Consider the following 17384-nt stretch of genomic DNA (forward strand, 5'->3'; position numbering starts at 1 on the left):
TTCTTCAACGAACTGGAACAAATTGTTCTAAAATTCACATGGAACCACCATAGACCCCAAATAGCCAAAGCAACCCTGAGAAGGAAGAATAAAGTGGGTAGGATCTCGCTCCCCAACTTCAAGCTCTACTACAAAGCCACAGTAATCAAGACAATTTGGTACTGGCACAAGAACAGAGCCACAGACCAGTGGAACAGAATAGAGACTCTAGACATTAACCCAAATATACATGGTTAATTAATATATGACAAAGGAGCCATGGACATACAATGGGGGAATTACAGCCTCTTCAACAGCTGGTGTTGGCAAAACTGGACAGCTACATGTAAGAGAATGAAACTGGAACATTGTCTAACCCCATACAAAAAAGTAAATTCGAAATGGATCAAAGACCTGAATGTAAGCCATGAAACCATAAAACTCTTAGAAAAAAACATAGGCAAAAATCTCTTGGGCATAAACATGAGTGACTTCTTCATGAACATGTCTCCCCAGACAAGGAAAACAAAAGCAAAAATGAACAAGTGGGACTATATCAAGCTGAAAAGCTTCTGTGCAGCAAAGGACACCATCAATAGAACAAAAAGGCATCCTACAGTATGGGAGAATATATTCATAAATGACAGATTTGATAAAGGGTTGACATCCAATATATAAAGAGCTCACACACCTCAACAAACAAACATCCAAAATATATAAAGAGCTCACATGCCTCAACAAACAAAAAGCAAATAATCCAATTAAAAAATGGGCAGAGTTGCTGAACAGACAGTTCTCCAAAGAAGAAATTCAGATGGCCAACAGGCACAAGAAAAGTTGCTCCACATCGCTTGTCATCAGAGAAATGCAAATTAAAAACCACAATGAGATATCTCGTCACACCAGTAAGGATTGCCACTGTCCAAAAGACAAACAACAAATGCTGGCGAGGTTGTGGAGAAAGGGGAACCCTCCTACACTGCTGGTGGGAATGTAAATTGGTTCAACCATTGTGGAAAGCAGTATGGAGGTTCCTCAGAAAGCTCAAAATAGAAATACCATTTGACCCAGGAATCCCACTTCTAGGAATTCACCCTAAGAATGCAGCAGCCCAGTTTGAAAAAGACAGATGCACCCCTACGTTTATCGTAGCACTATTTACAATAGCCAAGAAATGGAAGCAACCTAAGTGTCCATCAGTAGATGAATGGATAAAGAAGATGTGGTACATAGACACAATGGAATATTACTCAGCCATAAGAAGAAAACAAATCCTATCATTTGCAACAACATGGATGGACCTAGAGGGTATTATGCTCAGTGAAATAAGCCAGGAGAAGAAAGACAAGTACAAAAAGATTTCACTTATATGTGGAGTATAAGAACAAAGGAAAAACTGAAGGAAAACAGCAGCAGAATCACAGAACCCAAGAATGAACTAACAGTTACCAAAGGGAAAGGGACTGGGGAGAATGGGTGGGAAGGGAGGGAGAGTGGGGGGAAGAAGAAAGGGGCCATTACAATTAGCATGTATAATGTGGGGCGGGGAACGGGGAGGGCTGCGCAACACAGAGAAGACAAGTAGTGATTTCACCGCATCTTACTATGCTGATGGACAGTGACTGTGAAGGGGTATGTGGGGGGGACTTGGTGATGGGGGGACTCTAATAAACATAATTTTCCTCATGTAATTGTAGATTAATGATACCAAAATTAAATAAATAAATAAAATAAGAAAACATAAAAGTATGTGTAATTTCTGGATAATAAAACATACAAACCTAGTAATAAATTTAAGTACTCATAAAAACAACAAAGGAGTATGGGAAAAGATGATCTGAACAAATAGAAGGCCTAGGATGCTCCTGAGTGGGAAAACATTTCAGAAAAGATATCTATTTCTTACAAATTAAATGATAGACTTAAATGTAATTGTAACATATCTGTTTTAGAAAATGATAAATGATCTAAAAATCACCTATAAGAAGAAACAGAAGAGAATAGAGGTGAAAAATCCTTTAAAAATTAGAGTGAGGTGTTCTTGCCGTACCGCATATTAAAATAGCAGGAAGCTCTGCTCTCTAAACAAAGTGGTTTGTGATGGAAGAATAAGCAGATCAACAGAGCAGAAAAAAAAGTCCAGAAACACCACATATGCAGATATACTATTGGAGATACGATCAAGTTAGAACAAATTTTCTGGAAAGTCATTTGGCATATTTATCAAGCAAATGAAATGTTCATAAACTTAACCCTAGTAATTCTAGAAATCTATGCTAAGAAAATAAGTAAATGTGGAAAAACACTTATTGGAAATTGTTCCTAATATCCTTATTTATTATCAAAATAAATATGGAAGCAACCTAAAATTTCCACAATACAGAAATACATATGACAGAGCAATACACTATTAAGTGTATTTAAAGACACAAATATTATGTATGTTGGGCTAGATGAAAAAAAAAAAAAACAAAGCAAGAGACTATAATGCCAAAATTTCAATTTTAAAAGAAAAAAAAGAATACAAGAAAAAGATCAGATAGGAAGATACCAAAATATCTGCAGCCATTACCTCTGGGATATTGTTTTCTTTCAATTTTCTAGATGTTTCTATAATCTACCATCTGAATAAATATCATTCAAATAAAATAAATGTTTGATATCTTTTAAGTCCTTCCAGAGAGGGCTTCCTTCTATAATGCATAAGATACCTTATGCCAGTTACCACCCTGGAATACTCATTTTGTATAATTTTGCTTCTGTGTTTAGGTTCAGGCAAGGCGCCAAAACTGGGCATTTTGATCAAGCATGCACCGAACTTACCGTTGTTTGTATTTGAATATCATGCACGAGGTGATGCTAATCAAGACGATAAGAAATACTAAACTTGCAGAAATACCTAGAAAACAAAATGGCAAGGATGAAATGCCAGAAAAAATGTGACCTATGTTGTTTTTAAGTGATCATGGGGCCTGTTCCCAGGGGTTGGGAAAATGTTAGTGACATTTTGCAGTGTGGGATGTACATTAAAAGACTCTTAAAACACCAAAAAAGATACATTTTCTAGGAGTTAAAGTGAAAAAGAAGAATTAGCACTCAGGATATAGGGCTTCAAATTTTATATATGTCCATTTATTTATTTATAAAACATCGTTAGAATTCTTCTTCAAGTATTTAAGAAAACTTACCACAAATAAGAAGAGCAAGGGAGCCTAAGGAAAATACAAAATCAAGAAAATATTAGTCTGGTTGCATGATTCAGTGTAGCCCAAAGTCCCATGGTAATGGCCCAGAAGTCAACACTCGGCTCTCTTCTCTCGAAAATCTACTTCAAAATATGTTTCAGAACCCTGGATCCCCTCTTCCTTTTTTTTGTAACAACTCATTGGACTTTAAAAAAATTTCACTTCAAGTAAGTAAGTTGGGGTAGTTCACCAGTGAAAAGAAACCAATACATTCCACTTTATAATCAGAGATTTCTCAGGCTAGAATGAAAACATTCACTGTCCTATCAGGTTGGGTGACATGTTTGTGGAGGTCCCTGTCAAACTGTCAAGCACTTATAAATCAAGGTTCAGCCATCAGGGACGTCTCAGCAACAACTCATTTCAAAATGCAAGGTTATTAGTTTTGCATCTCGGGCGTTAGTGCTCCTGTGTATTTTCTTTACTTCCCCCATCCTCAGAAAGGTTTGCTTTTCCTAAAATACACCACCAGCTTGCAGTTTGTCTGTTACCGCACCGCTGGTCACACATACTATGTCAGTTTAAAGCCCAGGAGTGCCTAACGTTGAGAGGCGCTCTTCACTCGCCTCTCTCCAGCAGGAGGCAAGACAAGGTGTGCTGACGCCCTCTGCACCTACCTGGTGATTTGCAGACAGGCAGGGGAGGGTTCCATCGGTGGTCGTCCTGACACTGACTCTGGGGACTGCCTTCCAGGGTGAACCCGTCTTCACACTCCACGGTGACAACAGTGCCATACTGATACATTTTCCCAGGTTCTGGCCCCTCCTGGATTCCATGCATATACTCTGGGAAGCTACAGTTAACTTCTGAAATTAAAAAATCTCATTGAAGCTGGGTCATATTTTGGCCTTTTACCAAAGAAGTAGCTACTTCCCTTAACAGAAAGGGTTATGAAACCAACTTAGTTCATTCTAAGTAAAGCCTCACCAAAATACCACAAAATGATGTCATAGGCAGACCCTTTCAGTGTCAGCCATCTATTTCAACAACGTCTAGGTAATTTAAGCCAGATTATTTCCCTTCCTTGTGCTTTAGTTTCTAAACTAATAGTGTTGGATGACTTTAATGGCTTCCTACATTAATGGTGAGGACTGAACGGGTAATAGCAGGAATTCTGCATTACTGTTGCGTCAGCATCTACTCCTGTTCTGATTCGTCATACGTGTCCACCCTTTCTTGTTTCTTCTCTTATCTCTTCAGTGTAGGGATCAGTAGTGTGAGGTTTGGGGTTTGAATCCTGCCTCTAGGACTTCCTAGTTGTGTGACTTGGGAAAGTTATAAATCTCTCCATTCTGCTGACACCTCGTCTATAATATAGGAAGAATAATGGCACCGACTTCATGTAGTACTCATGAAGATTAAATGAGATAGTGCATGCAAAATACTCTCCTCGGTGTTTGGCATGTAGTGAAAAAGTGCCCAATATATATTAGATTTTGACTCACTACTCATACTTCATATGCATTGTTTATGATAATGAAAATGAAGTACTAAAGGTTTTATAAAAAATATACCCATAATCCCACCACCCAGAGGAAATATACTGAAAAGACCATTGTGCTTTGTATTAATATTCTGTCAAATGCACACTGACAACCATAATCATAGTGAAAATTCAACTTGCACGTTAGCTGTTTAATTTACACATTTACAGTAAGCACTTCAATGTTCTATATTTAAATGACTACATAAGTGATCACTCATTAGATAGGCTATGCCCTAAATTGTTTTTCTTATTTTTTGGTATTTAGGTTTGTTAATGTATTAATCCAATCAAAGTAATCCTGTTCAATGCATTTAATTAAATGATCCAATTAATGCATTTATTTGGCTGTTCTAAATTGAAAGTACCTAACTGAATCTGCCTATTTGGGACAAATCTGGTTTCAAAAGGAGAGAAACAAGGCAATGTACCTTTACAATAAGGGGTAGGTTGACTCCAGTTTCCCATATGTGTGCAAAGAAGGAGTGCCTCTCCCACCAGCTGGTAGCCTTGCTCACAGCTGTACAAGATTGACATTCCAGGAGAAAATCGAGCTGTATCTCCACCAGAATGATTCCCGTTGGGGATCTTAAGTGGGGGTTGGCATCCCAAGGAAGCTGAAACACCAACAGAGAAACATCTTTAATGGAGCACATGGGAACACAGACCCAACACTGTCTGTGGGTAATGGAGAGACAGAAAGGCAGGCAGGCAACGAGGTAATTCGCTGGTACCCAGAAAGTCATTCCACTTAAACCAAGCGGCGCTGGGCAGAGATAGGCATTGTTTGCTTCAGTCGTGTATGATCTGAAGAAGAATGCCAAAAGTAAGGTAATGAAACGTCAATGATTGTGGCCCACAAGTGTTATCTATAAGCCAATAGTATTCATTTTCCCCCACGTGAAATAGCAAAGAGGCTTTAGTCCAAGGGTCGTACACTTCAATGCCTACAGGAGCCAGGAAGGGATGCCACCAGATATGACCAATCAGAGCACCTGCCCTAAAAATGGCAGCCACCGCCCAGTTCAAGTTGCTGGTACCTTTCAGGAAAGCAAAGGGGGCCCTCAGTACATGGCAGGTCCACTGTTTATCTTGGGCTGTGGACCTGGGTTTCCCTTAAAATGAGGCTAGAGTACTGGCGAAAGGCAACAGTTCTGGTGAGATGAACCTACTTCTTGGATGACCTGTTGGCCGCCTCTGTTGCAGACAGTCATTGACAGGAAATAAAACTGCCAAATGATAACTAAAATTACGAGGGAGACAATTCAGTGGGTTTGAAGGACAGCTTCATTCTCCAGACCACACAAAGTTCTCTTTCTGGTCGGTATTGCAATTAATCTGATAATTAAACATCAAACGATCGAGCGATTTTACTGCTAAACATTTGCCTCCAAAAAAGGTATGTGCATTTGTCTTACTATAAAATTAATAGAAACACTACAATTTGGAGACTCCATCACTTTGACAGTTCACCATTCTCCTGTCATATAGTTTTGCTCAATACACTTTAGAAAGGAAAGGGGAAAAAAGAATCAGGTAAGAAGATAAGGCAGGTAGCATGTAAAACAAAAGAATTGCCTTTGCATTCTGGCAAGTGAAAATTCAAACCCCTCTTTATTTATTCTTTGCAACGTCCCATACTTCAAGCCTTAGAATATCTTACCCATTTTGATACAAGTCGGTACACCTGGCACCCATTTGTTACTGGTGTGACACCTGATCAAGTGACTGCCATTCATGATGAAGCCTGGATTGCAGGCAACATACACTATGTCATTGTGGGAATATAAAGAGTGACTGTTATTTAGCTTGTATCCATGTTTGATTTCTGGGTTAGGGCAGTGAGTCACAGCAGGAGATTTTAGGCACTGTGGGGGAGGTCCACTCCAGGATCCATGCTCTTCAGAGCCACTGATGCATCGCAGAGTTTTCTCTCCCAGAAGATAGTATTCTTGGTCACATTCATAAGAGACTTCATTGCCATACAGAAAGTGTTTTACCATCACGCTTCTGTGCCTCCCCTTGTCAATCTCTGGTGGAGGCTGACAGTAAATAACTGCAGAAGAAATTTAGGAAATTCTCCTTCAGTTAGTACACCAAGGGAGACAGCCTTCATTCAGGTACAAACAAAACTATGTAACTGTGTGAACTACATATACTTAGAAGAATCTTTGCACTTTCAAACTTGGATAATGCTTTCTTTAAAACAGTCTTATTGAATTTTCTGACTATATGAATAATCCATGCTCATTCCAAAAAAATTCAGAAAATGGAGTGAAGTATTAAGAAAGGGATAAATATGTCTGTGTTCCCATGGACTACAAATATAGGCCATATCTTTTTTTTTTAACCTTGAGCAATTAGTAGAGATACGGCAGATGCTCAGTTTCTACTTGCCAACTAAATTTCCCAGTGTCAGTGCTAACCAAACACGAGAGGTTTTTCTTATCTCTGTACACTGAGATAGAATAGACAGACTAATTCCTCAATGGCCTGCCCTCTCTAACCCCCTACAACTCTTTCCCTAACTTACCTTTACAAAGTAGAATCCTCTGGAACCAAACTCCATTCTCAGCATCTTGACACTTCCGATAAGCATATCCAGTCAACTGGTACCTAGAGAGGGATTATTGTACATTTCCTCTTTCCAATATCCCATCTCTGCAACCTAACTTCTCAAACCACAAATACAGAGGCACTTCTAAATAAGAACTTTGACAGCTAGGAGTTAAAACTTTTCTCCTCTCAATAAAGAAAACTATTTTAGATGGAGTCACAGGTCAAGAAAGGATTGAAAAGCCAGAGATGCTAGTTAGATCTTTGAAACTCATATTCTCTGCAAATGTGACAATGAGGACCCTCTACAGGGAGCCACAAGACAAGCTGAGAGTAGAATTTATGGACAAAACAAGATGGAGACTCTTTTGTAGAATGGATCGCCTCATACTTACCCAACTTGACAGGATGTATTAACTGATATGATGTGTGAATCAGCTGGAAGCTTATGAAGGTCTTCTCCCACCGGATGACATGGTGCTTCTAGAGGAACGAAGTTGGAATTACTTATACATGTCTGGTATCACAGAGAAAGACAACTCTGGAGCGGAAAGTACCTTCACACCGAGGGGGAGAAGGACTCCAATTTCCTGAAGGCATACAGTGAATGGATTTGTTTCCCACAAGCAAGTAGCCAGGGTCACAGGTGTAGTTTACTGTCATCCCAGAGACAAAGAGGACCCTATTTCCACCTGTGTGCTGACCGTGCTGGAGCCCAGGAGGTGGCTGGCAGCCTGAAGAGAGAACTCCCCACATAAATACAACAAGAAAGGAATTACACTCAAGAACATTAAGTATACAACGTTTGACAACAGACAATCTGAAGCTTTTAAACCAAAGATCATGAGGCTCTAACTCATTACTGAATGTTTTCTGGTCTTTTGTAGTCATCAGGCACCTTAGAAAAGTCCTCTCATTATTTACCCTGAATATATCCCAGATCTAACAGGGAATTTACACAAAGAACATACACAACACACATAGGACATTCTATTGCAGGACGGAAGGAATGGGATAGTGATCCATACCCCCTTGCCTTTTTCCATGACTCTAGTTTTGGGTGGGAGATAATAAACAATAATGAATAAATGAATACCACATTTTTCTTTCTACCACTGGGTTTTTACCTTTTTCACAAACTGGTATTTCAGGATCCCAGGTGTTACTGGCTTTGCAACGGATTTTACTGCTGCCTCTCAAAGTAAACCCGTCGTTACACTTGAATGTCACACTGTCATTGTAGAAATACGGGGCTTCCTTGCCAGATATCTTGTACCCGTTTGCAACATGAACATGTGAGCACTTCACAGCAGGCAGGGAAAAGTTACAGAGAGGAGCAGGGTGGCTCCAGATGCCTCTCTCCTGATCGTCGCTCGTACAATGGATGGTGCTCTCCCCGATGAGGTGGAACGTCACTCCTGCCTCTGGCCCCGGGTTGCACGTGTAAGTGACGGTGGTCCCATACACAGTGTCTTCGGTGGAACTTCCTGTGTGTGTCCCATTGTAGATGACAGGGGGCGGTGGGCAGGTGATTTCTAGAGAAATGAGAAGTCACTGTAGAAAGCTCTTCTAGTATTAAGACACCAAAGAAGAGAAATGAAGCTGATTAGGAGCCGGTTGTTAACAGATTTCCTAGAGGGCATGCGAGAGTTTTGATGATATGAGTTATATCAAAGCTCATTATTTATATAAAATTCAGTTTCAACAGATTTCATAGGAAAGACTTTTGGAACGGAAATCTTTGTTGAAAGGAAACATAGAACAATATCATGTTGTGAGGCAGTGAAGGCTGGTAGTAAATTATTAAATGATAGAATTCTTTTTTTTAATAATCAATAGATGAATAAAAGGCACATGAGAGTAGAATTAAGCCTTATTGAGTACCATCTTTGTGCTGAGTGATATGATAGGTTAGCTAAGAATATTGTTGATGACCATCTACTTTTTGACAGCAAATTTTCTTATCTGGAAAGTAGGGATAGTACCATTTAATTCTAATAACTTTCAAGTCTGCTGTCTTATGCTGACTTTGCAGATAAGGGGCTAGAGTTTCAGAGAAGTTATGTAGATTGCATAAGGTCACATTAAGCAGTAGAAACAGAATCCGAGTTCAGATCCCACACCAATCCTCTTTCACTCCGCTAAGTCTGGGGGACCCCAAGTCCCCTGGTGGCTCATATACTTACTTCCCTCATGTATTCTCCTAAATCACAAAGAAAATCAGTAACTAACTACATTTAAACGAAGTGATTCTTATGCTTTGAAGTAGAAAGAAGTGACAGCAGCAAGTCAGCAAAACTGTGCAACTATAACTGTTGACAAAGTTAATAGAACAGAATCTAATATTCTCCTTCCCATAACATGGCCCAACACAGAAATCTCCCAGGAAATGCATAGATTTCATGTTATTTCAGATCCTCCATTATTTTTGCTACTCACCTTTACAAAGACGAATCTCTATAAACCATGGAATTGTGCCTTTACACTGCTGATAAACACTCCCATCTAACCGGTACCTAGAGACAAAGACTCATATCATTTTGCCATCTGATGACCACTGAACTAAGAGCTATTGGCTCAAAAGCAGACTCACCACTTTCAGGACAAGTAGCATGAGAACAAAAATGTGGGTAGCATCGGCACCATCCATCCATTGCATAGGCATAGTTTCCATGCATGGAAAAATAGTGCAATCAACACTTGCATGAACATGGACAGGGAAGGGTCTTTCAGATACTCTTACACAGAGTGTGCAGTGCTCACCGGTCAGCGAACCTAGTTCAGGCTGAGATAGCCCTCACTCACCCTTCATCGCAAGAAGAGTTAACATCTGGTCTAATGAATTGATCCTGGGGTTTTTTAAAGAGTTGCTTTCCTATGGGTTCACATTCTGCCACTAAGAAAAGAGAGTAGGATGAGAAATCAACTCAAGACAATCCCCAAACCACAAAATGTCTACATTCAAAGCCTGGCACCTTCGCACTTAGGGGCAGCGGGTGTCCACACGCCCTCAGCGGTACAATGTATGGATGCTTCTCCCACCAATTCATAGCCAGGGTCACAGCTATATTTCATGGATGTTCCAGGGTCAAAGTAGATCATGCGCCTATCTTCCTTTTTCCCATTGAGGATTTTAGGAGGGGCTTGGCACTCTAAAGGAAAGGAAGAAAAGTTTTCTTATACAAACAGCAGAAAGATACAGCCAAAGATATTGTCATTAACCCTACATTTCCACTCTGGTGGACGTCTGATGGTCTGAAAGGGATCTCACAGCCCGGTTTGGGGCAATTTTAGATCAGCCTTTTCTGCACTTAGGCTGCTGCAGATTTTGTTCAGCTTCCACTCAACACTCTTAATTCTTCGCCTATCTCTTCTTTTCTTAAGGAAGTATCTTGTATGCTTTGAATGGGAGATTCCAATATACCCAGGGGTGGAGGCTTTGCTGACTTCCCTTTTAAGAAATCACTACTAAGACAAGACAGCATTTTTTCCCAGTTTTCCCAAAGAAACGGGCAACTTCGTGATTCCTAACATCTTTTCCCCAAGGGTACTCCACAAAATGAAACAATGGTGAGGGGTGGTGTTAAAGGCTTCTATATAATTTATATTCACTCTACTTAGCAGAATCGAGGGGACTAGAAACTGGAAAGTGCTTACTTCCATAACCACTCCCTCTCTCTCTTCAGGAAGTTGAATCAAGAGCAGCTTTCTTGAGTACCGGAATACCCACCCTTTTCACAGACGGGTGCTGACGGCTCCCAGGTGCCCTGGGCATTACATCGGACTCTTGGGCTGCCCTTCATGGTGAAGCCCAACAGGCAAGCAAATTCCACAGTGTTGTTATAAGAATATTGATCTTTCTGCCCAGATAATATTTGGCCTCTTAGGATTTGGGGAGGTGGACACCTAACTGCAGAAGTCGCAAGTTCACAGTGTGGGGCCGGGCCACTCCAGGCCCCGTTCTTCTGACTATCAGTGATACAACGGATGGTTTTCTCCCCCATAAGGATGAAGCTGACTCCTTCCTCTGGGTCCGGGTCACAGGTGTAAGTGACTGTGCTTCCATATGGAAAGTTCACTGAAGAGCTGCCTGAATGTCTTCCATTGAGAACAGAAGAAGGTGGCGGGCAAAAAATTTCTGGAGAAATTACAGAAAGAAATGACAAGATGGCAGCTGAACCGCAAACAAAGACTGCCTCAGATGTGGCTTCATTCCACTGTTACGTCCTGGCTTCAGGGCCTGAGACATTTGAATGTAGTGAATCAATCAAGATAGCTACAGGAATATAATTCAAAAAGTATGATCCAAAACTTTATTCCTGAATATATCTACTCTGTTGATCCTTTGTTATTTTTCTTCCCCAAATAATCTCCTTTATGTGCACAGTCTGGCTGGCAAGTCAACACTGCTTTCACAGAAGCCTGGGAAGACTGTTTTATGTGACAAGCAGAGAATAAAGAGGTAATTGAAGGACGTGTCAGTGAAGAACACATCCCATAAGAATTCCTAGCTGAGATCGTTCCTCTATAAGATTCTGTATAGTGATGACACAATCAAAAGCTTTAGTTAAGCTGAGAATGCAGCGTCCTGATCAAGGACCAAGGAACTAGTTGCAAACTGCTGTTGCCTAACCTACCTTTACATACGGGCATCCTGGTCCAAGAAGCCTTCTCCTCGGCAATTACACACTGACTAGAAGGTTGGCCTTGTAATTGATACCTGGGGACAAAGGGTGGTCATTTCAGAGTTAAAAGCAGTTAGTGCGGCAGAAAACAGCTTCCACTTAAAATCCAAGACAGATTAATTTGTGTGCACCGACTCCTTTTATCAGCATTCTTCCTCACTCTGAAGGTCTACAGCCCCTCAGGGAGGAGTCCCCTGCAGGTTGCACGGTCACCCCATGCACATGTAAGCCAAATGAATTCAATCTCATGCGCCCTCTGGACACTCACCCTTCGTTACAGGAGAAGTACACAATTACGCCAACCCTAAGACCCGCAGGCCCCTTTATCTGCCCGTTGAGCAATGGTCCTGGAGATTCACACTGTGCCTCTAGAAAACAGGCCAAAGATGAGCAAAGCTCGGCAAGTAACAGAATAGCCCAAACTCTTAAAATTGATGATAAATTTAGCATACCTTCACATGTGGGAATGACAGCACTCCAGTCTCCTGTAGACAAACAGCGAATGGTCTTTTCTCCATTAAGTAAGTAACCAGGGTCACAGCTGTAAGTCACAGACACTCCTGGGGCAGCGGGGCCAGCATTGTTCCCTGTATGATGTCCATTAAGGATCACGGGAAGTGGTGGGCACTCCAGGTGGAAATCTTTACATGCACATAGTAGGAAAAGACATAAGATGGTATGTCCTTCACAATCTTGATTTTTGACTTAGTACATATATTCAAATAAATGACGTCATCTATGTCATTACTAGTTTTCAACTCAGTCTTTCAAAGATCAAACAGGTATGGTTTCAGTATGTCCATTTTATACCACAAATAGTATATTATTTTTCATTTTCAGTTACACATTGAATTACATTTGCACTGTGAAACTACCAACAACAGACCATTTTCACCCATACTTTCATCCTACCCTTAAGCCTAGTCTGAGGGGGTTATCCTCCCAGACATTAGTAATATAGTTTTTTGAATCCTGTATGTGAAACACATATACACAAATATTGCATGTATGTACTTGATCCATATTATTCTAAGCCTTGCTTTCTTTGATTAATAATTTTTTTCTACATCAATATATATAGATATATCTAAATCTTTATAATGGCTCAATTGTTTTCCATGGTCACCTTGTTTTGAGATTACCTTAAGATCTTTCCTGTCATCAAGACTAATTATAAATTTACCTATAAATATTAGAAAAATACAAGTCTATCTAGCAGTTTCTCAACTCTTTAATTGATTTAGAATCAGTCAATATTGTTCTTTATTGGGAAAATAAATAGCTAATTTTGATGGTATCATTTGTGGCAAATATTGCCAGTCCTTGCGATTATATAATTGAAATTCAGATTTAGATTTCATCAGCAACATAAACCAAACCAAACGGAAAGGAATTTAAGAACTCATAGTTGTTCCTCTGTTCAGTCATTTGATTTGAAATGTTAGAGCTTCAGAGATGATTTGGGAATATAGTGGATCACTTAAGAAAGTATTTACAGAGGCCCCAGAGAACAGGGCATCATTTCTGCCAGATATTAACAGCTATTTAAAGATGAGTTTAAATCCATTGGGTGTATTTTGCTGTTAGATCCCACATTTCTTCTCAGTTTGCATGTAACCCAGCTGTACAGTTTAAAACCATCTAATTCCCACAGGCCCAACCAGCTCTGGCCCCTACCCTTGAGAAAGTTATTCTATTTAATTATTTGATATGTTCAGTTACATTTTTTCTATTACACTCAAAAATTCATTGCTCTTTTGATGTTTGTTGAATGAACAGGTAATTCCTTCCATGACTAAGAAAAAATAGGAAATCATAATTTTCACCCTTTCCCTTGCTTACCCCCGCCACCCCCACCATTCACACAACCACTCACCACCCCCACTACTGACCTTCCTTCAGACTAACACAAAACTTGGCCTGCACAGAAGTGCAAGGCTCCACCCTCCCCGCTCAGTTTTATTTTTATGTTTACTTACCACTCTCACAGGTTGGTAGTGGTGTCGGCCCCCATGTTTTATTTGCTTGGCACCAAACAGATTTGTTTCCTTTCATGGTGAAGTTGGCATTGCAGGTAAATGTCACAGAATCACCATGTTTGTATGGTGGTCTGGACGTCTTAGCTTTGTATCCCCCTGGTACTATGGGCTCAGGGCAAACAGAATTTCTATTGAATGGTTCACATATAGGAGCAGCTTTATCCCAGATTCCTTTCACTTGGTCTTTACTTATACAAAAAATGTTTTTTTCTCCAATGAGACGGAAGCCACCGAGGCAAGAGTACCTTAGAAAAGTGCCAAGAGGTAAGGGACCAGAGGAGTAACCACTCCTACCATTTTTGATAGGAGGAGGAGAGTCACAAGAAATTCCTGGAAAAGCAGAAAAGGAAATAATGTCATTACACGGATCATGACAACAAAAAGCGTCACATGTAGGTAAAATAGAGGTCATGCGACTTTTTCAGAAATAGACTAGAAATTTGTATAATTTATCTATTGTTCATAATCCCTACTTATCCCCCAAGCTCCTAAATTCTTACCTTTCTCTTGATCCTCAGTAAACAAAAAATCAACAATGGACTATAAGTGCCATCTTGACTAACAATGGAACAGGATTTATTGAATAGCTCTGAGCCTAATCAATTTTAGTAATGAAACAAAAGGCAAACTACACATGAAAATAATGTTAATGACATGCCAATCAAGTGTGCGGAGACAACATGGACTAAAAAGATTTGGGCTCAGCAGACCTCGCTTTGAATTCCACTGTCATTCAATAGCTGTGTGACCTCAGGCAAGTCTTACCCTCCATGAGCCTCAGTTTCCTAGGCTATAGTATAATTCAAGCTACTTCATAAGGTTGTAATAACAATCCAGTGAGATAGAAGTACCTGAAAGGAGCAAGTGTAATACCTGGAACATAAAAATTTTAATTCCTTGTTCAAATAGGCAACTGGGGCTACAAGCGGTAGGACCACATTCTGTTCTGTTACGAAAGATACTACAGTTTCCTATGTGTCATATGTCATCCTTTGATACTGGACCCCTTTAAAAAAGCCACAGGAAGTAATCAGAGGTTTTGAATGATGACCTCTTAGCCTATCTTTTATTTACTTGTCCTAACGGGCATGAAGGGTATCAACTGCATAGAGCTGCATTGGTATATGAACACCTTTCCTGAGTGAGTCTCAGAATAAAGGGAAAATTGCCAACCTCCAGAACTTCTGGTTGATTCCCACTTAGCTCCAAGAGCTGTTCATCGGTAGAGGAACTGGCAAAGAAGACGCGGCCAAGCCATTTCAGCACATCAGTGCCACTCAGTTTCAGTACAGGGAACTTTCAAGAGCCTTTATCTTTCTACATATAGAATACTTAAAACAGTATGTAGTCAACTGAGTAAATTCAGTTTTCATCCACATTCTAGAACATATGGAAGAATGACATATATATATATATATATATTCAAAGCACACATACGAATAAGATGCTATAATCGATAAATACACAGGAACACATGAAAAATCAAGGGTCAAGATCCATACTTGATTATTTTTTGCTTGCTACTCACGTTCACAGACAGGAAACTTATTATTCCAGAACACTCCCATTCCTTTGGAGACACATGTACTAGAAGACTGGCCATTTAACCGGTACCTTAAACAATAATGGGTAGCGATTCATCACCAGAACAAACCAATTCTCAGTTGTACTGAATTAATCCCTCCTCTTTTTATGCTTCTGGCTTAAGGACAAAGTCCAACATTGTGAACCAGCTCAGCTTTGTGGTGACTTCAGACCAGGTAAAAACACAGAAAAAAATCCTAATGATCATATTCTTTTTTGAATTTTCCCTTGAATTCAAATGTCAAAATTCACAGAAAGAAAAAATACTCAGTTCCTAGTGAGAAAAACATCAAAGACCTTGTTCTCTAAGCTCACCCCAAAGAGCCCCTCTTACTGAACCCCCATCATCTATTCATTCTCCATAATAGAAGCCTTAACTACGAACGGCCAACTTTGCTCTTTCAAATGATGAAAGGACAATTCCCGGCTCTTGCTGGCCACATGTAATACATACACTCGGAGAACCCATGCGATTTGCTTAATAACAGAATTGTTAGTCATAAAACGTAAAGAGGAGAGAAAAAAAATAGCAGAGAGCGAAAAAAATTTAAACTAATTTTAAAGATCACACTTTGCAATGCCCAGCTATGGATCTCAGGTCTCAATTCAGCCCCTGTCACCTTACACTCACCCCTTATCACAAACAAATGAAACCTCTGCCCCAAGCTGGGTATTAGGAGGAGCCACAACACGGCCATTGAGAAGCTGGCTTGGGATGGCATCACATGATTTCACTAGGAAAGAAAGACACAAGGCTGGCACATGAAGAGTCAGGAAACAGAGGAGTTTCCTTAAGGTGGAATAGAGCTTCAGGCACCTTCACATGTGGGGGCCGTCGGGCTCCATGTTCCCAAGGGTGTGCACTGCACAATGTGAGTTCCAACCAGAGCGTAGCCAGGCTCACAGCTGTAGGACACTTTCTGTCCAACTGGAAAGAATTCATGATCCATTTTATTATAATTACCGTGGTGGATATGAGGAGGTGGTAGACACCCTGAGAAAAGAACAGGACCAGAGGCCATTCATTTCTGAAATAGAAACTCTCTTCTCTATAACCTAAGCCGACTTGGGGTTGGCGGGGCAGGATGAAAGGGGTCATGGCCGCTCTCCTGAGTGGAAGACAGAGACGCCTTTGGGTGAAGGGGAGTGGCGCTAAAATGTGTGACTTTTCTTAGACACGATGAACCATGTGACTACCTGCTTTCCCTATCTTGATCTATGCTGGGTAATATTACACCCACTCCCATTTTCCATTTCATTTAACTAGAATGGTCTCAGATATCTTTTAACAATGTAGCCAAGGGAACACAACTATTGAACACATTTTCACCAAAATCTCCCTTTCTTCCTGCTCCCAAACCAGGCTAATGACACTTAGGAGCCTTTCAGGAGGGGTCGAAATGTTGCCAGGTTTTTAGTAAGTTAGATGTTCCTCAATAAGAGCTGGAGAGACAATGAGAATGGGGGAAGAGGCTCAATCTTACTTCTAGCCTTATTCCATAAAGGCTACAGTTTTCAATATGAGAGAATATAAAATATCTACAGGATTTTTAATCACATTCTGACATCAGCCAATTTCCTCCATTGGCATGGCCAAAAGGCTTGAAAGTTTATTTTATCCTCATTTGAATAAAATCTAACCATATTTATGTTTTTTGGGAAAAAATCTCTGATTATTAGCTTTCTTACTATTTTTTTTGTTGGTTTTTGAAGCATCCTCTAGTTTCCCCTACATTGATGTTCATCTACCATTGCCCCAGAATATAGTAAATTCCCCGCCTCTTCAACATGTAGATATCACTTTCAAAATTTA

The 17384-nt window shown here is 40.2% G+C and overlaps 1 protein-coding gene across 7 annotated transcripts in view; it reads right to left on the reverse strand.

Moving 5' to 3' along the window:
- Positions 1-17384, reverse strand: part of CR2 (complement C3d receptor 2) — a 36397-nt gene that overhangs the window by 9758 nt on the left and 9255 nt on the right. For 2 of the 7 annotated variants that reach the window (XM_073217003.1, XM_073217000.1), the window contains exons 6-25: positions 16389-16565; positions 16203-16305; positions 15516-15601; positions 13928-14317; positions 12401-12589; positions 12217-12316; positions 11901-11983; positions 10994-11401; positions 10239-10415; positions 10069-10159; positions 9703-9779; positions 8391-8798; positions 7821-8009; positions 7659-7746; positions 7241-7323; positions 6371-6763; positions 5139-5324; positions 3842-4030; positions 3168-3191; positions 2803-2878 (exon numbers count right to left, since the gene is read on the reverse strand). In XM_073217003.1, coding sequence (XP_073073104.1) covers positions 2803-2878; positions 3168-3191; positions 3842-4030; positions 5139-5324; positions 6371-6763; positions 7241-7323; positions 7659-7746; positions 7821-8009; positions 8391-8798; positions 9703-9779; positions 10069-10159; positions 10239-10415; positions 10994-11401; positions 11901-11983; positions 12217-12316; positions 12401-12589; positions 13928-14317; positions 15516-15601; positions 16203-16305; positions 16389-16565 — 3517 coding nt within the window. The remainder of the gene's footprint in view (positions 1-2802; positions 2879-3167; positions 3192-3841; positions 4031-5138; positions 5325-6370; positions 6764-7240; positions 7324-7658; positions 7747-7820; positions 8010-8390; positions 8799-9702; positions 9780-10068; positions 10160-10238; positions 10416-10993; positions 11402-11900; positions 11984-12216; positions 12317-12400; positions 12590-13927; positions 14318-15515; positions 15602-16202; positions 16306-16388; positions 16566-17384) is intronic. The other 5 variants (XM_073217001.1, XM_073217002.1, XM_073217005.1 and 2 more) reach the window with 5 other exon arrangements.

Source organism: Manis javanica, chromosome 11 (assembly GCF_040802235.1).
Source record: "Manis javanica isolate MJ-LG chromosome 11, MJ_LKY, whole genome shotgun sequence".
Taxonomy (NCBI): Eukaryota; Metazoa; Chordata; class Mammalia; order Pholidota; family Manidae; genus Manis; species Manis javanica.